The sequence below is a fragment of the Sebastes fasciatus genome, chromosome 13 (genome assembly GCF_043250625.1).
Source record: "Sebastes fasciatus isolate fSebFas1 chromosome 13, fSebFas1.pri, whole genome shotgun sequence".
In the NCBI taxonomy this organism is placed as follows: domain Eukaryota; kingdom Metazoa; phylum Chordata; class Actinopteri; order Perciformes; family Sebastidae; genus Sebastes; species Sebastes fasciatus.
In genome coordinates this window covers 18,317,963-18,342,472 of record NC_133807.1, presented here as the reverse complement: position 1 = coordinate 18,342,472, position 24,510 = coordinate 18,317,963, and the positions used below count along the sequence as shown (strand labels likewise).

At 41.5% G+C, this 24,510-nt stretch overlaps 1 protein-coding gene across 7 annotated transcripts in view; it reads left to right on the top strand.

Moving 5' to 3' along the window:
- shank1 (SH3 and multiple ankyrin repeat domains 1) overlaps positions 1-24,510 on the top strand; it is an 89,581-nt gene that overhangs the window by 2,591 nt on the left and 62,480 nt on the right. For all 7 annotated transcript variants that reach the window (XM_074655932.1, XM_074655931.1, XM_074655930.1 and 4 more), the window contains exon 2: positions 21,704-22,264. In XM_074655932.1, the coding sequence (XP_074512033.1) occupies positions 21,755-22,264 (510 nt within the window). In that variant the 5' untranslated portion in view covers positions 21,704-21,754. The remainder of the gene's footprint in view (positions 1-21,703; positions 22,265-24,510) is intronic.

Genomic DNA, 24,510 nt, shown 5'->3' with positions numbered 1-24,510 from the left:
CGAGCCGCCGGCCTCACAGGCATGTCTAAAAGGTAACCCGCAAATTACGAAATCTGATCTGAGATCTTCAAAAACATGCACTGTGTTATTGTTAAAGTGTCAGTAGCCAGCTCAGTTATGCAAGGATGAAAATTCACAAAATGTAGTATGAAAGCTATTCTCAGGTTTTTCTTTCAAATTGTTATGGTGTTAACATCCAGTTGTAGTCAAATATGTCGGTAAGACATCAGTAAGCCAAAATATTTCTACCTTCTGACCTGAAAAAAGTTCATTTGTTTTTGGTTAAGAAACAGGAATTTTAGGGAGAACGGGGTCGGGTGTCACATTCATTAGATCTCGCTCCCCTAGAGGATGCTGTTAAAAATGTTTGGCCTGTAACTTTAACCATGAGTCTCAGACAAAAAAAAATGTTGTGGGTCCAGACCAATCTATCCATATAAGCCACGCATTTGCGTCTAGATTCATTTTGCGTCATTTTGAATTGTGTCCAAATCAGATTTTTTGCTTCTCCTCCCAAACATTTTGAACAATTGTCACAAAATTTGGTACTGGACATCTCTGGACCAAGCTGGAAATATTCATCTTTTCTAATTTTTGATGTTCCATACAGTTTTACTATAGCAGGCCCTCAAAGTTAAAACTAAAATGTTGTGCTTATTTTACAAAAAATGCATATCTCCTGAATGCTTTGGGCTGTTGCGACCACATTTGGTGGACATGGGTAGATATGACGTCTGAGTGCATGACAAATTTTGGTGCCATTTGGCCATTAGGTGGCGCTGTAGCAGCATCATCTAACTATAAAGGAAGGAATCTCTGTCAATGTGTATATATGACTGCCCTTTGCATATCTCGAACAACACTTGGGGCCAAGCAATCGGCCCGTTCTGGACGGGCACGCGTTTCAAATGGGCACATCTAGCTGTTCATGTAGCTATAGTCCTCAGGCTGGTCAGATTTATATAATGTTTGATGCCTCTGAATGATGGTAGACACAAGCAGTCTGTCAGTGTGACGAGATTTAGACTGAGTCCAGATCTGTTTTGTTTGACTCCCTGGGAGCTCAATTAATTTGGCCTGTGAAAGTCGAGTTGATCTGGTTCAACAGGCCGATGTTGAGTGTTGATTAACTGACTGTCATGTCGTTTGTACTGCAGATGCTGTTTGGCACAAAGACAGTCAAGGTCCAGCAAACATCCATGATTTGCCACCCGAGCAGATGAATTAACATTCAGCCCACGTTAGCGGGGAAATACCATTAATTCCTTCATGGTCGGAAAGTGTTATGGAGCGCCACACTTTAGTTCCACTTCACACAGAGGACACAACACACAGTTGACATTCCACCAGTTTCCTCTTTGGGGATCTGGGGACCAAAATCTCTTCTCACCACTCATTCAATTCGACAAAGCTTGGAAAAAAGACTTATCAGGACACTAGGACAGAGCTTACCTGTCTGGAAGAGGAAAAACAGGCCTTGACGAAGATACATATTGAGTAACTGGAATTAATTTGATTATTTCAAGCCATGTTTATTCAAAATACTCTTCAGGGGCTTGGGAGGGAGAGAAAGGAGGTAAATACTGTGTCTTTTGGACTGATTGTTCAGTTAATGTTGTACCATCCCATCGTCAGAGCCTTATTTTCTCTTAGATTTTGCACCTGTGTAACCTGTAAGTCTCTCTCCTGTTATATTTGCCCAAGTGCAGGGAGTGGAGCTTAACTTTCTTTTCAATATTTGCCACGCTGCTCAGGGGGGGGATGTAGATCATAACTCCAGATTTAGCCATCTCGTTTACTCTCTCACTCTTTTCTCTCTCTTTTTCTCACTCATTCCTTCTCCTTCTCCTGCCGGCGGTATAGACGGCTGATCTGGGACAGACAGGCCTCCCCTGCGCTCTGTCCTACTTCAGCGTTGTCCTCTCTCTTGCTTCTCCTTATTCCTTTTCCTCTGTCGTTTACCTCTTTCCACCTATCTCTTATCGAGTCGCTCTGTCTCCGTCTCTATTAATCATTATACTGCCTTCGACTGTTTCATCATACCAGAGCGATGGTTCTGTCTGGTGTTAATAGGCTGTCAGGGTGTTTAGGAGACGAAGGTTCCGTCATTACCAACAGGACATTTTTCTCTACCTGGCGTGATGTAGAAAATGAATGCCTGTCCGCCATGAAACACATCTCCTTTCATTTAAAGGGAGGTGACGTTTAGTAATAGCTCCAAACTGCTGTTCGTTTGATCAGGTCAAAATTACCCATCAGCCATGGTAATCAGTGAGGTTTATATACTTTTCAGTTAATATTGTGATGTCTCTTATTTGGACTGTCTTGGAGTGATCTTTCTATAGTTCAAATGATGGCTGCCACTTCTCTGCGAACTAGAGCTCAATACTATACGGTATTAAGCCAGTATTATGTTTGATAATGGCTTATCGCCAATCTCTGAACCAACTGTCTCACAGACTGTTTACCTGCATTCAACCAAAGCCTGCTCCAATGTGATTGGTCAATACCACTCGGACTACAAATGGAAGCCAGAACACTTCTGATACCAAAATCCTGTCCCCTTTCCTACAGATATGTGCATATGAATGCAGAATATGTTAATAGAGATTACTGTAGCTTATCACAGACATATTTGTAGTAGGGCTGTCAAAGTTAACACAATAATACGCGTTAAGGCAAATTCGATACTGGCATCATATGAAACTACAACACTTAAGGAATCCATTGGTACCAACCATGTCATACTAGCTTGTCAGGAAGGAGACTAAATAACCAAACAGCCCCTCTATATGTTGGCAGATATGCAAATAGAAACTGCAGCACACAAATGCTTTATGCTACAATTTTATGTATTTTTGGAAGGTTAAAATATCCATTGTGGCATTTGTATTTTTACTAATAGTTATTACTCATGTTTTCATTCCCAGTGAAGTTCATGTTACCCATTACTGTCATCTGTGATTGTAAATGTTATTGTTCTATAAAGTATCCAGCCTTTTGTTACCATATTGGTCACATATTTGTAATAAGAAGGTTATTGAAAGTATTTCTGTTAAAAGGAGATGAGTCTACAGTCATTCTAGCGACTCTGAGAGGCTCTACTTATGCACTAATATGCTCAAAGTGACAAGGCTAGCATGCGGAAGCTAAGCAGGTATAATGTTTACCATGTTCACTATCTTAGTTTAGAGTTCTAGCATGCTAACAATTGATAATTTGCATTAACACAACGTGCAGTTGAGGCTGAATGTCGTTAGGTGTGCAGGTATTTGGTCATAAATGAAAGTATGACCTTATGAGAGCTCTAAAAATCAGGGCATCACCAAAGTTATTAGAGTTCATCCTGAGGGTCACATGAACGTCTGAGCCAAATTTCATGGCAATCCATCAAACAGTTGTGGAGTTATCTCAAGAGCATGACCTCAAAACATCGCTTGTGGATGTGCCAATAAATTGCAGAGGGAGCTACAGTGTGCAGCCCTGAGTTTACATTTTCATTGCTGTCTTTTATTAGTCCTGCATCTGCCTTCAACGGTATCTGGATGTGTGTGACCACTCTGCATTGATTATCTCACTCAAATGTCAACTTCATGGAGCTACTAGAGAAAAGGTCAGGGTATTATCACCAAAGTCTTTAGGATACATCGTTCAGGAGGTTCATGACAATCGTCCCAATAATATGATGATGGTTTTTCAGTCAGGACTAAAGTCGTGGACCGACTGATAAAACAACATTGCTTTCCATGGAGCCGCGTCACTAGCATGGCTAGTTATCAGATATTAGCACTCTCAATATTGTTGTCAGTATCCGCCACGATAGTGTATATATCTATATCACTTTCTGCTCCCCCGACTTTTTAAACGCTACTGTCCCAAGTTGCAAATAACCAGTATTTCAGTGCTGTTGTATCATGATATATGGATTATATGGGGTACCAGAACAGACAGTTTACTCACAAAGCAATTTCAAAATGACTCTGAATGGTAATGGTAAAGAGAGACATGGCAACTTACTTTAAAAAAGTTATCATGGTGGATGACGGGTTTTTTCAGTGTATTTGCTATTAGAGCACAGATATGAATGCTCACCTCGAAGTGTTTTGGTTGTGTATGTCAAGTGTGTGTATCTGTCCCTGTGGAAACGATGCCCAGCCAGGCTTTGGTTCCCAAGGGGGTACCCCCTCCACACACACACACACACTGTATCTCTTTCATTTATTTCTATGTCGTCTCCTCACAAACAGATCACATCTGTCCCGTTGCAAAGACTCCATTCATAGATTCAGGGTAATTAGAGGGGAAGTGGGGGCTTGGGAGGGTGGGTGGGGGGGTATTTGGTGGTCTTTGGCCAGACTTCTCCATGCATCATGAATTCACTCTCAGTTTATTAGGGCTAATTGCGCCATTGAGAGGCGGAGAGGTGGTGGTGGTAATGGTGGTGGTGGTGGAGGGGGGGTTCTCCCTACAGTCACCGCTGCATCATCAAAGTGGGGTTGCTATATTTAGAAGCAGCAGATGCATGGCGGCAGCGGAGCAGTGCTGGCCCGGGATGATGATCAGAGTGTTGGGTGGGGTGTGTGTGTGTTTGTGCACGATTCAAGGCAGCAGCATAAGCATCAGCCTCAGGATCTAATGCTGCATTCAGGTCTTGTGGGAAAGACAGTAGATATGAGCTTCTTACTTGAAAACACTGTTCATGTCAGCTTTCAGGTGGTAAATATGACTTGTAAATTTAGGGATTAGCAACTTTGGATACATACAGTTGGCTGTAAAGAGCATTATTCTTTGTATGTGTATGTGTGTGTATGTGTGTGTGTGTGTGTGTGTGCGTGTATGTATGTGTGTGTGTGTGTGTGTGTGTGTGTGTGTGTGTGGGTGTGTGTGTGTGTGTTCTTTGCAATGATTCATTTGCTGTATAAAGATGAACTCCAACGTGTGCACCAACAAAATCCCCGGAAAACCTAAGTTTTGACTCTTTTTGTGACCTCAAATGAGTTCAAACACTCTTCCGTGTGTTTTGCTGGAAATCCTTAATTTGTTCTCCCTGTTATTCCCATAAGCCTTGAGAGCAGCACTACAGCCTGATAGGATCGTGATCAGCGTTACAAGAGTATCCAAGCAAAGCGAGTGTTTCATGTTCTCTTATCTGAGAGAGGCTTATTTGATTCAACCAAACAGTGAAATGTGTAAGATCTGTGTAAGCTGCAGAAGGCATTGTGCCATAGATTGAAATCAAATCATTTTTAGTTAGTATGTGATCTCATTTGGCACTTTCACATAGATATTCTTGAAGATTCTTGCAAACCCAAGCCTTTCTGTCCCGCTCCATACTATTTAATAATGATTTTAGACTGTTTTATGATGTTACAGTCAGTAATTAAAGTCGTCCACATGCTAAAATGAATATCAACTGGCTTGTCAGTTCAGTCCAGGACCTTTGTGGTGTTGATGAAACTTCTGCTGACGTTACTAACACTGTGTGTGATTCGGCGCTTTGTGAAAACTGAAATTGGTGTCAGGTTTGCTATTTGTGATTGAAATGTGTCGAGCTACATCTCTTTGTTTTCGTCAACCCTGTTGGGAAAAAGCTTCAGCTGATGGAAGATGCAGTCTGCATGGTTTAGCTTTTGCCTCTACATTTTCTAATGTAGTAATTAGCTTTGACATTACAAAAACAGTTTATTAGTTCCTCTCTCTCTCTCTTTCTCTCTCTGCAAGCTCTTTAAATAACTGCATTATATATCAATTTGTTACTGCATCTCAGCAAAAAAGAGTCTAATTCAATTCACCTCCACAGAGCTACAGCCCTCTGTGTCCATATTACATTACAGTTCTTTTCAAACAGCAACTGATCTGTCATCAACATTCAATGTGTTATTTTTGGTTTTCATGCTGAATCTCCCTCCCTGCCTGCTTCCTCCTCCACCAATGAACTTGTCATGGACAGAAGTGTGTGTTGGTGTATGAGCATGCACCTTATCTGTTTGTGTGTGTCAGTTTGCACCAGCAGTAGGCAGCAGTGGGTGTTTTAAAGTTTATGGGAGATGATGAATCGGCGATGTTCGGGCCAGGGAAGGTTTGGGCGTCTTGCTGCATTAATAATGGAAGCACAGCTGGCAGTATTTATAGTAACAGTGGAAGGGGGCCGTGGCGGCGTGATTGGTGGTGATTTATGAGATACAGTACATCCTGCCAGCTCGCCTGGACATCAGACAGTGTGAGTTCCCTCATGGTAGCCAGTGCTGGATGTGAAATTGGCTGACAGAGAGTGGGGGATCTGATGGTGACATGAATACATGCACATTCACAACAGCATGCTTAGACGTACAGTGTGTATACATTTTGCACAATACAACGCACGTCTTCCTCTGATATCTGCAAAGGTCAGGTGTTTCGTCAGAGGAGGAGAATAAAACGAAGTGATGATCAGAAAGTTGTTGAGATTGTGAGTCCAAGCTATAGGAGGAGAATGAGTAGAAGAGAGAGATAAGAGGAAGTGGAGACAGCTGGGAATGGAGGGAGGAACGCATGGATATATAGCCCATATGGAGATGTTTGATGTGAAGCCATATTGATTGGCCTACATAGTTTAGATTAAAACAGTGATCATGTGATGGCTTCCCTCCTCTGTGGTTGGAGTTTGTGAAGTCTGATTGAATCTGTGGCTCGCAGTCGTTCGGCTCTCCTGCTTCTTTTGTCTCTTATCTGTCACTTTCAAGGCAAGGCAGATAACAAGAAACACAGATGACAGTCGCACAGCTAAAGCGGCCGAGTCCGCAGTGGATTATTCAAATGAAGGACAAGGAGGTGAACCTGCTTTTTGTACAAGACAGCAGGGATGTGAAGAAATAAAGAACAGTGATATCATGCAACGACTGTACTGTCCCATGACACGTGACTTCTCTGTGATCAGTCATGGAGGAAGAACTCAGATCCTTTATTTAAGTAATACCCCAATGTAAAAATAGAAATTAAAGTCCGACACTCAAAAATGTACTCAGAAGGACCAGTGTGCAGCATTTAGGAGGATCTTTTGGCAGAAATGGAATATAATATTAATAAGTATGTTTTCTTAAGTGTATAATCACCTGAAAATAAGAATCGCTGTGTTTTCATTACCTTAGAATGATTCGTTTATATCTACATAGGGAGTGAATCCTCTTCACGCCATGTTGCACCGCAATGTTTCTATAGTAGCCCAGAATGGTATGGGCCGGAGTCGATAACGTTACTCGCTCCTGTCGCCGCCGCTCTCTCTCTTGCTTCACCACTCACATGACCTACTCTTACAATAAATGGCTCTAGAGAGGGCCATTCGCGTTTTCGATTCTGCCACCACAGCTCTCCTACACGCTTGGCACACGGGATGGCTTCAGTTGGTTGTAATGTCAATATCACCGCTAGATACCGCCAGATCCTACACACTGTTCTTTTAGGTAGAAGTACGAAGGTATTATCAGCCAAATGTACTTAAAGTATCAAAAGTAAAAGTACTCGTCCTGCAGAAAATGGCTTCTTTGATGGTGTTTCACTATACATACTGTATATTTATGTTATATTATAAAATTATTATTACTTTTACTTTTGTAGTATGTTGAGGTGGATGAAACACATGTGTTGGAGAACCCGTAGTAGAAAGTGCAGCTAAATTGTGCCAAATCTTAGTTGATATACATTGTTAACTCAGCGTTGATGATTAACTGGCATTTATTCAGTCTGCATAGAAGAATCCCATCCCCTAGCATTGCTAAGTGAGTGGGAGAAAGAAGGGTTTAAGTGATGTGTCTATTTGGGATGCTGTATCTGTCTGAGGAAATAGATTTTCCATTCAAAGGCCTTGAAACGTGAAACCACAGAACCTCCTGGAAGAAGTGCTGATTCAGCTGCTGCTAAACCGCAGGGAGCTAAAGAACTCCCTTCACTCAGTCAAACAAGGCTTTCTCAAACCGTGACAGCTTTGTCCTGCTTTTGGCCCTCTTCTCATTCCACCTCATTTTGTTAGACAGTGTAGAGTATGAATCACAGCTCTCATCATGTCTCCTGGTTCAAGGTGTTCAATACCAACCCCCATATACGGTAAATCCTTTTTTTTGCCAGAGCTGCACGCTCATCACAACCCCACTCCGGTCAACTCCCAGCGGGACAAGATCAAAACTTGCATTGCTACGCCGACTCTGCTGACGGTTGGTGCTTTCTGACAAGACTTCAAAGGACGTTGTTCTGAAGAGAGACGCTAAACAGAAATCCAGCATGCTCTTGTGAATGTGAACCAGTGAGACATGTGAAGTTGGATGAGTGATTTGCTTCCTGTTGGCCTGCAGAAAACAAAAAGGGACGACCTGGAGGTTGCCACATGGTCAAGCTCCCATTTGGCGCCTGCAGCCGTGAAACAGCATCCACCTTTAATATTTCACAGCCCTTCGTATGTTCAGGCAGTCTCCCCTACAGCTACTCCCGTTGTGGCTTATTTATTCATGAGCTCCCCATGCACTGCCAACTAATAGCCCCAACTTGGCCCTCAGTGCGGCCCTAGATAGCAGCAAGTGGGTCCTGCCACTCTGAGCCGAGCCACCACTTGAGCTTTTGAGCCAGACAAGAGAGATGAGACTGTGTGATTTAGGATATTACTCAGCTCTCTGAAACAGGCAGCATATGTGGCTGCTAGTAGAAAACAAGTACAGATTCTGAGCAGCTCCATGGAGATTTAGTAGCGATGACGAATAAAGTTGATTAATTAGCAGTTTGTCTGGATACGATTGCGGCTCTCTGGCTCCCCAGCTGATTGACTTCATCTCTTCTGTGGAGAACAGAGGAGCTTTAACAAACACTGTGGCGTCTTACATGCATGCAGAGTAATACTGTTTGTTCTTGTACAATACTGCTTTATTATAAAGGAGAGCTGAAATGATTAGTCAATTAATCAAATAGTCAATCAACAGCAACTATTTCAGTCAGTTTTTAAAGCAAAACCACCAAACATTCTCTACTTCCAGCTTCTGATTTGTGAGGATTTGCTGCCTTTCTTTCTTTCATGTGGTAGTTAATTGAATATATTTTGTTTTCGGACTGTTGGTCACACTAAACAAGACATCTGAAGATGTGGCCTTGGGCTTTCGGAAACTGTGTGATGAAAATGAGCATTTTTCAGACATTTTACAGGACAAGCGATTAATTGATTAATTCAACACTGCATTTGGCTAAATGTACAGCCATACACCACTGCATTGCAACCAACTAAGGCTGTTCTAATACACTCTTCGTATAGATACGAAAAGTAATGCACTATAATTTGTATATATCCCACGAAATTCATATACAGTATAATCCATGTAATTGTGAATAAGGAAGTATAAAGAGCGATGAACACAGCATAGGGAGGAAGTCAGGGTGGAAAGTCAATGTTCATTTATTTGTCGCGTAACTTCCGTACTTAAAGCTTCAGTAGGCAGAACGTTTTTGGCATCATTGGGCAAAAAATACCATAATAACCTTTCAGCATATTGTAATTCAAGTGTTCTTATTTTTGTTTATAGCTTATTTTGTATATTGTATATTCTTAAAATTTCAATTTTTTTTATTCTATTTTTATTCTAACGTTTTTATCTATTCTTTTGTTATTATACTGTTTGTCTTGCACCAACATAACCAAAGCAAATTCCTAGTGTAAATCTCTTACACCTGGCAATAAACACAATTCTGATTCTGATTCTGATTCTGATTCTGAGAGAAAACTAGACTTCTGCACCTCTTCATGGCTCTGTTTTCAGGCTTTAATAAACCTAGCCCGTGATGGGAGACTTTGACCAATCACAGGGCATTTCAGAGAGAGAGGGTTCCTATTGAGTGTTCCTATTGGATGTGCTCCGGCTGGTGGGCGGTGCTTATACGACAGACTCCAGCTCGGCTCTGACTGGTTGTTTTCCTCTGGTCTGTGAAATCTTGTAGATGCCATAAGGATCACTGGATGACACAGAGGAACATGATTTTTTTTTTACCTGTCTCATGCACTACTGTCAGGACATTGACCGTTTTATAAAAATAACTCATCATATTTACTCCATTTCTACCCACTGCAGCTTTAAGTTACGCACTTCTGGTGTTATTTTAACCCAAACCGCAATCTTTTCCTCAACCTAAGTAGTTTTGTTGCCGAAACCTAACAAATTTATTTCCTGTGAAAAGTTTATTTTGAAAAGACTTGATCGTAAATTGACAAGTGCATCACGTGTTGCTGGACATTTGTAGGAAAACGCACAAAAAATGAGGAATAACTTTTCATAAGATATCATACCAACCGTTGTATGACGATCAATGCAGGACAAACTTATACCAGTGTTTTCATATGATGTATTCACAATTAAACTTAATTTGCATCCAAGAGGAGAACAAATGTGATGTTTTTTTTTTTTTGGCTAACACGTAAAGATTTCTAGATATTGTACAATAATACCATGTGCACAACTTTAATCTACATATATGCCTCTTGCACAATCGGATACAGCATAATAGTGATTTGATCGATTGTCTTACGTTTGCTGTGTAAACTGGGACCGTAGAGCAAGTGATCTCTGGGAAATGCAGCCTAGATGCACCACTTTTGGAAGATTTCAGGATTCAGTCAGACATTTTAGCTCTTAAGGCTTAAAACTATAATATCCTTTACGGTATGTTATACTATTACTGCCAAAGCTTTCCAAAATAAGAGTCGAAGCTAGTTGCTCAGTCATACAGAGGTTTGTTTGTGTGTGGTTCTGACATTCATCAGCTGTCAAGATTTGACAGCTCCTTGTAAACAACCCAACCTCTGTATTGATCAATAGCTAAGCAAATGAGCTATCCTCTGGCTCAGGGGACATCAGCAACCTTGTAGTAACATTTGTAGACAAATTGATATTGCAGGTGACCTATACAGTTCACAAAAGGGGGAGAGAATTGAAGCTTAAAGGCAGGAGAGAAAGAGAAATCTTAATAAATTACTGCTGATTATAATTTTTCAGATTTGACTGGCCCGTACTTCCAGCTAACATTTATTAAACTGAGTTTAATAGTCTGGAAAATATGATTTTGACCGGAAAATACCTCATTAGTCACAGTGTCAGGGTATTTGGTAGCCTGAGGTAAACACCATTTTGAACCACAGGGAAATAGGCTATGAGGTCACTCTTACCCCTCAGGAAGAGCTCACACGCTCATTTCTTTCTTGTGTCTTTATGTGGCTTCATACACCCACTCACATCTTCACCATAATCCACTGTTGTCTATATATAGGGAGCCCTCAGGGAGTTTGTTTTATTGCTTTTCCCCAACATGTTTCTAAATCCTCTTCCTGTACTACAGTACCGTTTCTTTTGAAGCTCAGAAATCAGAGAAGCAGAATTGGATAGATGTCTTTGGGCTTATTGTCGGCGTGAAAGCTTTTTGATTTGTTGTAAGCATGAATGTGTTGCAGAGTGTTTCGCAGTTGGAGTTTTTTGGCCTTCGTTTACGTTACAATATGGGTTTAAGTAACTTTATGGTCTCAGAGGTGTTTGAGGACAGGAGGCCAAACTTTTATGTTGCATTATGGTTTTTACGAAGTCACTCTGTCCACCACTTTGGTCCAGATTGAGATATCTCAACAACTACTAGATGGATTGGCATGACATTTTGTACAGATGTCAATGGTGCCCATAAGACAAATTCTAATAACTTTTGTTTCTTTTAGTAGCATCAGCAGATTAAATTTGTCACTTCACTAGGTGGATTGGCAGAAAATTTGGTAAAGACCATGGATGTATTATAGAACTGATACCGAACCCCAAGATGGCGCCTGTTCAACCAAATGAGAATTGCTCAACTGGCGCATACGCTGAAAAGTTTCTAGCTTCCAGGTTACCTCTAGGGTTATGCGGCCCACTGAAAAGGCCCAGTAGTGTTAATCCCATCATGCCTCTGGCCCACCTGAGCCAATGAACCAATGAGATTGAGCGAACTGCTCAGTGTTGACGCCATTTAGAAAAAAGGACTTTTCTGCGCTTTGAAAAAGGTTTGCAGAGATTAAACCCCCATGACTTAAAAATGTATAATGCAAAGAACAATAATTGACCATGTTTATAACTGGAAGTGTCCAGACAACAGTTTTACAGTCTTGTTTACAATGGTGGTCTATGGGGAAAATGCTTTTTGGGCTGCAGGAGATTTTGCGTTGCATTAACCACGCATTGCCACTGGAAAAATTGGAAGCAAGGCCGAGTGGTGGCAACGTATCCAATTCTTTAAGTCTAATACACCCATGATAAAGACATTCATGGTTCCCAGATGATGAATCCTGTCGGCGTTCAATATTGCTGCGCAACGCACCATTTAATGCCAATATGCGATGCACTGGGTTTACCATTAACTGCAAGGTAAACCCATTTGCGGCAACAGTAAACGCTCAGGAAAAGTGCTGTGATGATGTAGTTTAAAGAGCGAAAGAGACACACAGGGTGGGTGGGGAGGTGGATTGGTCCAGCAACACAGGTCACAAGTCACATTTTCACTGTAAAAACGTAGTAGTTTTAAGCCCAACCATGTTGTTTTTTCCTAAACCTAACCAAGTGGTTTTGTTGCCTAAACCTAAGCAAGTGTTTTTGTTTAATTCACAACATTAAGCATGTGAGTATGTGACGAATTAGGATGACAATGTGTTGCTAGCTAGCATGGCGGTTTGTTTCTGCGAAACTTCCATGATGAGAACACCAGTGATGCTCTACACCACGCACTTACCTCTCAAACTCAAACCAGGTTCCTCCACTGGCGCTTACCCTAGTTTAATAGCACATGGGATGATTACATCAGAACGTGCGTAAAACACGTGGCTTCATTCTCCTTTGCTTGAGCCCTCCTGGGTCCCTGCAGTGTAGATTGATATTTTCTGTGACGTACAGCTCCCACGTGGACGACTTAATGCTGGAGGATGATTACATAGATGTGCTCAATTGACCAGAGGGTCAAAGTTTACACACATTATTAGCCTTTATCCATCTGTATGCACAGCTTCATGGGGATATTTGTGTCCATTTGTGCGCATCAGAGTGCCATTTTGTGACTAGATGTCAAACAAGGAGGGAAGGAAATTGGCCGTTCCAGTTTAGTGGCAAGAAAGTGGGGCGATCTGTTCTTTGGAAGTTTCCCAGTGAAATTTCCTGGGGACCAAGACACTGAAAATATCTATCTTTATACACGCGATGTCCTACATACTGTAAAAGAGAGAGGAAGAGAGGGAGTGAGAGAGCACATGACGATACGTGTGTTTGGGAGAGATAAAAAGAGAGAGGGAGGGAGGTTAAATGTCACTGTGCTGGTGGGATATCAGTCTTTTGATGGCATCACACAGATAGATGGTTTGAAGCTTAGCAGAACCAGGTCAAGACTCCTGCAAGTCACCCAACAAAGTTACCTCATTTCCCCTCTCACTTCTGTGACATGAAAACCTCTCAAGTAGAAGTAGAAATGCTGCCTCATAACCCCATTTCCCTCTGCTCATCCTCTTCTGCCGCCAGTTTCAAGTGCGGCGTGCGGGTGTATGAAACAGGATTTATTTGGATTACATTTACACCTGGCAACTGTGTCTTGAGTTAACTAACAGAGATCAAATTCATCTTTCCCTTGCCAAAACACTGATTTGCTAAACATGCCACTTCCTCCTGTGAGCTGTGCGTCTTTTTAAACAGATGTTAAATGGCTCATCTCGTTCCCCATCCATGAATATCTTAACGTTTCCTTTCTGACAAGTGTGATACCACCGGAGCCGCCAGCCACCTGTTTCATTTGCTGATTTGAGTGCATATTGGGTAAACTTACAACTGGAGCTCACAATTTACTACAAATGATTATAACACAACATTGCACCATGCATGTTAAAAGGATGAAAAAAACAGACAAAAACATTTTAGCACAGCTAAAAACAGCTAGTGGTGATGTGTCTTTCCTTTTCTAGGTCAGGGTTACTACCAGGATGAATGTGATGGCCGAGCTTCTGGTGTCTATAGGGACACGCATAAAACAAATCCACGAGAACCATGTGTACATATATAGATTTTCACAACAAACAGAGCAACAAATGAATGACCAAAATGCTGTGTCACATGCTCTTAAAATGCTACCAGTATTTGATTAAGATTCAGAAATAACTTTACTGTATAGCAGCATGTCAACACATCATAAAAAGCAAGAACGACATAGCCTGTGGGTGCATAACACACTGCTGTGTCTTAAATCTGAGACTCAACAACAAACACTATTGAAAGCGACACTGCCGACAGAACAGATAAATATAAAAGCTGTCAGATGTTTGTGAGCGTACAAGTGAATTTACAGCAAATGTGCCAATGCAGGGGCACACAATCAAACACAACACTGCTAGTCAAATGAATAAAGTTTTCCATCTCCTAATGCCCATTAACGCACTACTCTGTAGCCTCTAGCTTAGCATGCATATTAAGCTTATGAACTCCACCCTGTCCCCATTTAAAGGAATAGTTTGACATTTTAGGAAATAAGCATATTCAGTTTCTAGATGAGAAGATCGATACCACTCTCTCTTGTCTGTACGGTAAATATGAAGCTACCGCTTAGCGTAAAGACGGGAAACAGGAGGGAACAGCCAGCCAGGCTCTGACCAAAGCTAACAAATTCTGCCTATCACCAGATCAGTCAAGTCAAGGTTTATTTAAAGTGCATTACCACATGAAAGTCTTTGATTGAATGCATACGAACCTCAATTGACCCTTCGCTAAACCCCTCTCTAGAACAGCCAGTGTCCAATCCTATGTTAGCAACCATGACTAGGTGCAGGAGGCCTGTCAAGCTTTCACCGGTGTGTATGGAAGTCAGACAGCAGATAGCCTCAAAATTTAGAAGCGAGTGTCGCAAGAGGAGCGATGTCGGATATGGATTAAAAAGTGTGGTAGACCTCACTCATTAAGCCAAATCCAGAGTTATTTTCATACTGTTGTTCATGTGAATGAGACCCAGACCGAGGCTGGAGTGAGTGCTGGGAGGCGGGGTTAAAGGAAACACCACTGCACTTGCTCTGTGGGCCCAATGCATGCGGAAAATAGCTGGAAGATCCGGGTACTTTATCACTAAGCAGTTGAGCCATTTTGGCTTCATGTGCCACTGAGCAACTTTCATATGAGCCGGAGCGTGCCTCCAACGCTGTATCCAGTTCTCTTTATAGCCTTCATCCATGGTACAGACAAACACAGAGATGATCTCCTGGCTGAGGTAGCAACAGAAGAACCAACAGACAGTACTTGATTATTATAATTGATTGTTAGAAGACAACAGTAAATTAAAATTAGTACAGATAAAACACTAAACTGTAAGGCTCACTAATGCACTAAAGCTTGCCTGGCAACCTCACGACGATGACAAGACTCCAGGAATTCAATGCTCCTGGACACGAAATAATAGCACGTAACTCCTCATAAAACCTCAACCTGGTACATTTTTAATTTGAAAATCGATTGAGTTAGCCCGCCGCGGGTGTTCTCACTTCCCTTGTGGAGCTCACATCGCTGATTGCTCGACAAGGTGAGGGTTAGCAGGGTTAATAATGTAGTTTTTAAGTTGCCGCGCTGACTGAAAGTGTTAATGATATGACCTGAAACTGAAACAGCTCTCCAAGGAGAATGATAGAGAATGAACGAGAGATAAAGATTTATGACAGCGAGATATGAAGCGGAGGAGATGATTATCACTTGTTGGCATTAGGCAATATCTAATCGCTCCATCGCCCTCTTCATCTTCACTCAGATAGACACACATAAGCTCTCTCACACACACACACACACACACACACACACACACACACACACAGAGTGTTCATTATGAAGGTCTTTTATGTGTGAGTCATGACTTTTCTCTGGGGAACTGATTATCACTTTCTCTCTCATAATTCTCCCTCCGTCCTGACCTGTTCCAACTTAATTGACGATGAGTGATTTTCTCAAAAGTTTGGATTCAGCCTTTTAACTCCATGTTCATTTTCTCTGCTGCATCCATCAGAATCAGCCAATATGTTCCTGATATCAGCCTTGAAAAAGTATGAATAGATAACTAAGAATGCGTGACAAACAGGTGTGTCACAGCAGCCACTTTCAGAGGGCTGATGATCACTGTGGGTGGATTTTACTCAACAGCTTCAAGGTGACAGTGTGTAAAACTGCAATGAAACCTACCTTTACCTGCTTAAAGGAGCGTTGTGAGGGTCTACATGCTGTTTCAGAGACTTTTCTACAAATTCTACAAAAAAGAGGGACTTGTTTAATTTTTTTTGGCGTGAAAATGTGGTTCAAGGCCAAATCTAAATACAATGAATATCAATACAGGCTCTGGCTTTTGGCAACTTCAACCAAAAAAATGTTTCGGTGCTGGTATCATGGTTCGACTCTCTGCTCTCCATCATCCAGCCTTGCGAGCTCACACCTCTGATTTCACACCACCACCTCTCACATTCAACTCTTCTTCTCGTTCGTTGTTCTCCTTCAATGATCTTTTGTTTCCCTGTTTCAACACAATACCTCTGCTGTTTTTTTGTTCTTTTCTATCCTCCCTCTCCTTTCTCTCACTGTCTCTCCTCCATCCATGTGTGTCATTGTCTTGTCTCTCTGGCACCTTTTTCTTTGTAATCTGCTCCTCTGTCTCCTTAACTAAACCCCCCCCCCCCCTCATATTTTTAGCCATGCAAACAGTGTGGCTCTGTGGATGTCAGTGTCAGTCTGTTGGTCGGTTGGTTCCACTATTTTGGTCCCGACTGAAATATCTCGTCAACTATCAGATGGATTGTTGTACGGACATTCGTCGTCCCCAGAGGACACACCCTACTGACTTTTGTCATCCTCTTACTTTCCTTTAGTGTCAAAATGAAGTTGTGGTTCAGAAGGAAATATCTTGACAACTATTGGATTGGTTGATTTTCAGGTTCCTCAGAGGATTCATCCTGATGGCAATCCCCTGATTTTTCCGCTAGCACCAACATGAGGTTCACATTCGTGTTTTTGTGCAAAATATCAACAACTATTGGATGGATTGCCATGAAACTTGGTACACACATTCATGTCACCCTCAGGATGACCCTTAATACCTTTGGTGATCCCGTAACCTTTCTTCTAGTACCAGAATCAGGTCAAATTTTTAAACGTGTCCAATTCCAATATTTGTTTATGACCAAATGCCTGCAAAACTAATGCTATTCCCATCAGCCGCAGCTGTAATTGGTGACTACTGCTAATTAGCAAACGATAACAGGCTAAGATGCTAAAGTAAGATGTGTCAGCATTTAGCTTTTAGTCTTGTTTGTGTGTGTTTCCAGCCTGGTCTTCTAAAAATTATGTTCCAAGACAATGAAACTGCCTTGTCTTCGTTTCGAGGAAAACATATTTTCTCCTGGTTTGTTTTTGACGTATCACAAATACGTTTCTAATCAAAGTTCGTGGAAGTCCGCGTAGGTAGGAGGTCAGGGTGGATGGACAGGTCAAACAAACAGGATTTTTACCCAGGAGACCGGTGTTTGTGTCCCGTGTGAAACCAAAAGTCAATGTTGACTTATTTTAACGTTACTTTTAACGTTTAACGTCACATACGTAACAAACATATTTATTTAAAGCCAAACCATGATCTTTTACTAAACTTTTTAACTAAACCAGGTAGTTTTGTTGCGTTTACAATGTTAACCACATGTTTAAAACTGCGACCATAATTTGGGTGGAAATACATTTTCCTTGAAACATAACTAGGAATGCAATTTATGGGAACGTAATTTTTAGGAGACAGGAACCTTTGTTAAACCCCTCATTTTTTTTACACCCTTCCTCTCTTTTTTCCCCTCTTCTTCGTCGCTGTCACTGTTGTCTTTTCTCTCTCTAATCACACCCCTCTTACCTGACTGCTTCCCCCCTTTGTCCTCTTCCCTGTCCTTCCTCTCTAGCTTCCCCTATCTTTGATTACTCAGCACTATGCAAAAATATGGATTCTTCACTTCCATTTATTATCATATCTGCTACCCCTCCCTGGTTGGTCAGCTTTCTGACAAGACTACACTAACGTTGCTACTTTCTCCCTCCTTCTTTGTCTCTGTGCCCTTGTCTCTTTTATTCATCAATTCCCTCAAACAATTTGGTTCCCAGCCCTCTTTTCCTCCTCTGTCGTATATTCTCTCTTTCTCTATTTAGTCTCACAAGCTTGCTTCAATTTTGTCTTTTTTCTCCCATTCCTCCACCACTCCTCTAAATTGTCAGAAACTGCTTTATACAAGAGGCCTCATTAATTTTAATTTACATTTAAGCGAGCCTTTTAAACCTTTTCCAAAACTTTAAAAATGTAGTTCATCTAGCTGTAGCAACTTTATAAAAAGAGTCCAGTTCATACTCATTTATGTTTACATTTAATCAAGTACTGTAATATATATTGTTAGGTACTTCCAGTTTATGCAACTTTATACTTCACATACTGCACTAATTGCTCCACTGCATTTATCTTATGGCTGTAGTCACTATTCACTATACTGTAGACATAAAGATTTTATATGCAAAACATAGGATGAGATCATAACATAAGATACTGTATCTTGAGGTGGATTTAACAACCCAAGAGTGCACGTTCAGTTGTAAGAGTAATATTTAAAATGCTGTTTACAGCTTAATGTATCAATAAATGATAAGATACAAAGTATTAATAATGAGTCATCATTTGTCCTTGGTTGTCAACAAGTCTCCTCTGAGGTCCTCTTGTCTATATTAGTGGGTGATACAATCTGTTAAATGTCTAGTTTGCTGCAAACTCGTCTGCCATCTCCGTCTTTCTTCATGACTGTGAACAGAAGTTTGCCTGCTAATACGCTTTCAAAAGTTGGAGGCTGAAACGTTGCCAGAAATACAGTATTTGTCACAAGCAGTCCTGCATTCAGTGTATTTGTTTGTGTGAAAAATGAGGAGAAACTGAAAGAGAGAGACGATAAAATCGCCAAACTGCAAAAAAATGTCAAGTTTAACAAGCCGTTTAGCTTCGCATTCGGGCTTAAAATTGTGTTTTTGTTAGATCAAGTGAAGGATTGTGGCAATAATTCCAATTTTCTGTAAAGCAGTTTCATTTATTTTAGGTATTGCCTCCTAACAGCACAAACTACTAAAAGTATATATTTATCCACTGGCCTGAAATAAATGATACTTGATAGTTGCATCATGTTGTAATAATCCCACCTGACTGCCATGCTTTTATTTTTCAAGTAGAATAAGATGTGAGACATGAAAGGAATATTCTTTGCCACATGCTAGCTCCTGTTGTCCACCCTTCACTTTTCTTTTTTCTTGTGAGACTTCTTCATGTTTTATCCTCCCTTCCTGTTTCTTGTCAAACTGGACAGCTGGTACTTTTATCTCAGTGTCCCATGAGGAAAGTCTTGACATTATTATGTGTCTGACACTTTTTTCTCCCTTCACAACATGGCTCTGATTCCCCTGTGTCTTTCAGCTTCCTCATCACACACACACAAACCCCATTTACAATTTAAAGTAGCCTCATTATTCTGTACTTGATATTCATTCAAAGTGAAATAGAAACAAACAACAACTTAATACAGATTTATTTACAGGTGAATGTTTAGATGAGACACCGCTGTTTGAAATTTAGTTTTGTACAATTTTGGGTTTGCATGTGTTCAGATCTTAGGTGCAGTCAGTGTTTAAAAAACTACAATATTTCTTGTGGTGGAGTAGAACTATAAACCAGCAATTAAAGTAGAAATACAGCTGAACTCTATTACTTTCAGATCAGGTGTTTATTTGGTGTTTCTACAGCTCTCTCAGCTGATGGTCAGTCATCTGGTGTGAATTTGAGCGCCGTTTGTTATTCTGCTGTCCCGTTCTGTGTGGAGCTGTCCAGAATGTAGTGGTGCTGAAAATCCTGAAACAGCGAGCAGAGCCAACCAGGAGCCACCAGGGACAGATCTGTTATCTTGCTCAGCTTGTACTTGAATACAGCGCTGCATCACTGATGCTCTGAAGTGGCTTCTCGGCTCTCTCAGGGGTGATGGCGAGAGCAAAGGAGTGTATAGTTTATCACATGAAGAGCTGTTGTCCATTACGAGTGTCTGTATAGAAGATGTGCAGTGATGAATAGTCTGCTGTGTAGAGTCAGACCGATATATTAGTTTATTGAGGATGATGTTGGCTTTTTCACACAGCTTCATGGAACTGAACTGTTAGTTTTGTTTTGAAGGAAACACTGTTTTGTGCTTTTCAATTGTTCAAGGCTGTTGATTGGTCAAGTAAAGTCTGAGATCCTTGTTGATTACAACCCACACTACGAAATATATAACTGGTTATAATAAACAAACCACTGTTGGTTATTCTTATTTGAGAGCTTTACCTGTAGCGAGTGCTAGAAGGATAGGACATCATTAAAATCAAAAGATTTATCCTCCAGGGAGCAATCTGCTGAATTTATCACAAGATTAGGGGAGACACTACAGTTGAATAGGGTAAAACATTTAACTAATAGATATCACCATGAAACTTCCCCAGTTGATTACTTACATTAAGACTATTCTTTGTATTACAAGTTTTTTTAAATGTTATGTTTAAATATGTAAATGAGGCAATATCTAGTGCTAACTAGATAATGCCTGCTAACTTCTGATGAATTTAGGAGAAATCTACAGACACAAATAGACAAAGTAGTAAAATGAACACTTAAATGTCTATTTTGGATGTTTTCTTTCCACTAGTCTGGAAAAAGACAAAGCAAAATAGCCCAAAATCTAAAAATTTACCAGTGCATGAAAAACTATATTTTTGCATGAGGTGTCTCCCCTTAGTTGCAAAGTTAATATTTTGGTTCAAAGTGTCACTAAGAGAGCTTTGGAAGTGTCCAAAATGGCAAGAGTATATTTACGGAAGTGCTCAATGAAAATCATGGAAATATATGTCCAATAGACATGTCATTTTTGCCTGATGGTTGTGCCAAGCTAAAGGTCAGGAGGTCACCAAAAACACAATGATTCATCCTCTGGGTACTTTGAATAACCATACAAAATTTCATGACAAATTGTGGACGTACAAATAGACAGATGGACAGAGAGACCAATTGATATAATTATCATTCGGCCTACAAGGGCAAACATATCAACATCAACTATCTTTTATATCTACAGAGGAATACTTTCTTTTTCTAAGGATTTATTCTCAAGGTTATGATGTAAATAGGACCTCTATAATGCTAATCTTTATAGTTGTACACTTTACACTACTTTATAGTGCCCACTAAAGTAGTATGTGTCACCGTAGAGCTCTCAGTATAAGCATATTCCTTTTATCGTATAATACCACCCGCCGTAGTACTATTGCTCAGAGTGAAATACTGATATGTTTCAAGCTTCTGAAGGTTCAGTCATCTGCAGGCAAATCTTGAGTGTAACAGCGCAGGCAGGATGTCTGAATGTCTGCTGAGAGTATGGAAGCTGAAAATTAACAGCTTCAAAAGTGGGTTCATTTATACATGAGGTGTGGATAGTATGTCATCATGCGGTGAGGGTTAGAAGTACTGCATGTCTGTTCCCATAGAGACCACAGTTTGTTAGAGTGATGTGGATACAGAGAATAAACTCCTTACAAACTTCTTCTGTAGTTTTCTGTGTCTCTGTTTTGATTGTGTGTTCTCTTTCCTCCTCACGTTGCAGTGGCTCTCTGGGAATGATGGCGTTGCCACTGGTTCCGCCCTCTCTGTCGCCATGACGATGCCGTTCAGCCCCCTGTCCAGCGACGAGGAGCAACAAAGGATGCTGGGAAACAATCGACATCTCTATCCAGGGGCAGAGGACGAGGAAGAGGAGGAAGAAGAGGAGGAAGAGGAAATGGAAGAAGAAGAGCGTGATGAGGACCAGGAGGAGGAGGAGAATGGCGAGCTGGAGGGGGAAGAGGAAGACGATGAGGAGATGGTGGAGGAGGTCAGGCGAGGAGGCCTAGCGCGGGTGGGCAGGGGTGAGGGACACAGGCAGTCAGGTAAACTGGCCGGGAGACCCAGCGGGGACAGACAGATCCGGCCAGGGAACCCTGGACACACCGCAAACCCCTATTCGTCAAATCCAGGACCCACGCACCAACAGCCAGCCAATCACATTCAGCAGCAGCCGCAGCAGCAGAGGAGGCTGAAGGAGCGCAGCACCGGCACTGTGCCATCTGAGGACGCCCACATTGCCATGATGGTCTTTCGCATCGGCATCCCAGACATAAAGCAAACGGTCAGTGTTGTCTCCGGCTCGCACACACCCACAAAATCTGCCCAACATCACGACAACAATCCTGATAAGTTCACAAACACAAATGGCCTCGATCCCACCCTGCTCTTCTCCCTTTGAACACAGTCATAATCAGTCACTTTTAATTACCAATTTCACCATTTAAAGAATGAAAGCTCTTTACATTTCATATAAGTGCATACATGCCTGTGTACTCTTAAAAAGTAGGTCATTTTCAACAAAGATCTGTCTGGTTTTTCAAAAACAACATACCGGTATGCATCATAATTTGCATCAGTTGGTGTTGTCTTTAAACAAATTGTTTGACATTTTGGTGAATACGCTTTTTGGGTTTTTCGCTGAGAGTAAGATGAGAAGATTATAAAGGCCAAAGCCAGCACACGGTTAGCTTAGCTTAGCACAAAGAGTGCAAACCAAGGCCTATGGAAAGGAGGCTGGGTCACGGGCAGACATGGGTCTTGGGATATGGGGTATAACACATGCGCAGTGTAACAGAAGCTGCGGTCGTGTGTTGCGATTAGCTCAATTTCGGTGAGTGCAGGCGAGATTTTACTGCACATGTGTTATACCCCCGGAGATATGACGCGTGACCCAGCCTCCTTTATATAGGCCTTGATGTAAACCCATCCGTGGCAACAGTTAACGCACAGGGAAAGTGATGTGGTGACGTAATTTAAAAGAGTGCAAGAGACACACAGGGCGGGCAGGGGGAGGTGGATAGATTCAACAAACGGGAGGCTTTTATCCAGGAGATCGCTGTTTGTGTCCTGTGTGTTACGTTTTACTTTCACTATACAATCAGCTGTTCGTTCATGTTCGGTGTTCACAACGTCAAGTCACATTTTCACTGTAAAAACGTAGTTTAGTTTAATTCCCAACATTAAACACATGTTAACTGTGACTGAAAAGTGACGTCAAGGCGACTGACGAAGCATCAGTATGTGACGAGTTGGGATGAGAACGGATTCCTAAGCGTTTGTGCTAAGCTAAGCTACCTTGCTGCTGACTGTAGCCTCATATTTACTACATGAGAGTGATGTCGGTCCTCACAAGTATCTCTTTGAAGAAAGCAAATAAAAGTCAGGGAAAAGTCAAAGTAAAATGTCCCAAAATGTCGAACTATTCCTTTAACATACATTGTGTTAAAACATGCCTGAGGTGCTCAGAGGCCTCTGTTTGACGTCATTTTTTTGACTCTGCACATGATGAGTGGGTATAAAAATGGATGAGTGGATGGATTTCTTGTTATAGAGTAAAAAGAGTCAAAACTCTGCCTGGAAAACTGAAGGAGTAGCTTTAAATTTCATTTTAAAGATGTCACAACAAGGAAGTCTTCATGACACTTAGAAAAGGAGTGGGTGTTTATGCCTCCACACTAACATAATGCAGTATGGGCTCTGGGACTCTGAGGAGGGTTGTTAGGTGGGAGGGAGCCATGTTCTGTGTCTCTGCCCTGGGGCCCATCAATTTATAATCTGACCACGAGTGTTATGACAGCATGTGTGGTCAGTTCAGTCAAAACTGGCAATGTGCAGTGCTCCAGAAACAAGTCTCCAAGGATTGGGCGTATTACATCGATTAGATTCTCTTTCTTTCTCTCTCCCTCTCTCTTTGTCTCACCGCATCACCGGTGGAAAACTGAGAGAAGCGCAAATACTCGTCAGCGAAGTGTCTGATCTGAGAGGGTGAGAGAGACTTTCAAGGTGACCCAGCTCCAGAGAGAAAGAGAAAGAGAGCGACAGAGCCAAATCGCATACAAGAGCAATCACCATGAGAATATGTGGGCAATAATTTGATTTTAAAAACACTAAAAGACAGAAAGGATTCAGAGAGAGTCAAAGAGAGGGAAGTTGAAGTGAAAAGAGGAGGCTAACAGCTGCCTCTGGCTTAGTGTTGCCAAAGAGCTTCTAAATGGTGCGATAAAGCATGCCGAGAAAAGCTCTTTTTGGTGTGACTGGTTTTAAGAGAGCTGTCCAGAATCGTGATAGACCGATCTGCCATCGCTCTCCATTTCCCAGATGTGATCTTACATCACATCAGTGTAAAAGCTTACATCACAAGTGTGTCTAAATTGGCTTCACGGACTGGAGATTCAGCTGCCTCCATGTACAGTACGCCATTCTCCCACTCTTTGAAAATCAGGCAGTTGCTAGACGCCAGACACCCAGTCTCCCCCCCCCCCCCCCCTCTGTGTTTTTCTGATGAGTGATCTGTTAAAGTGACTCATC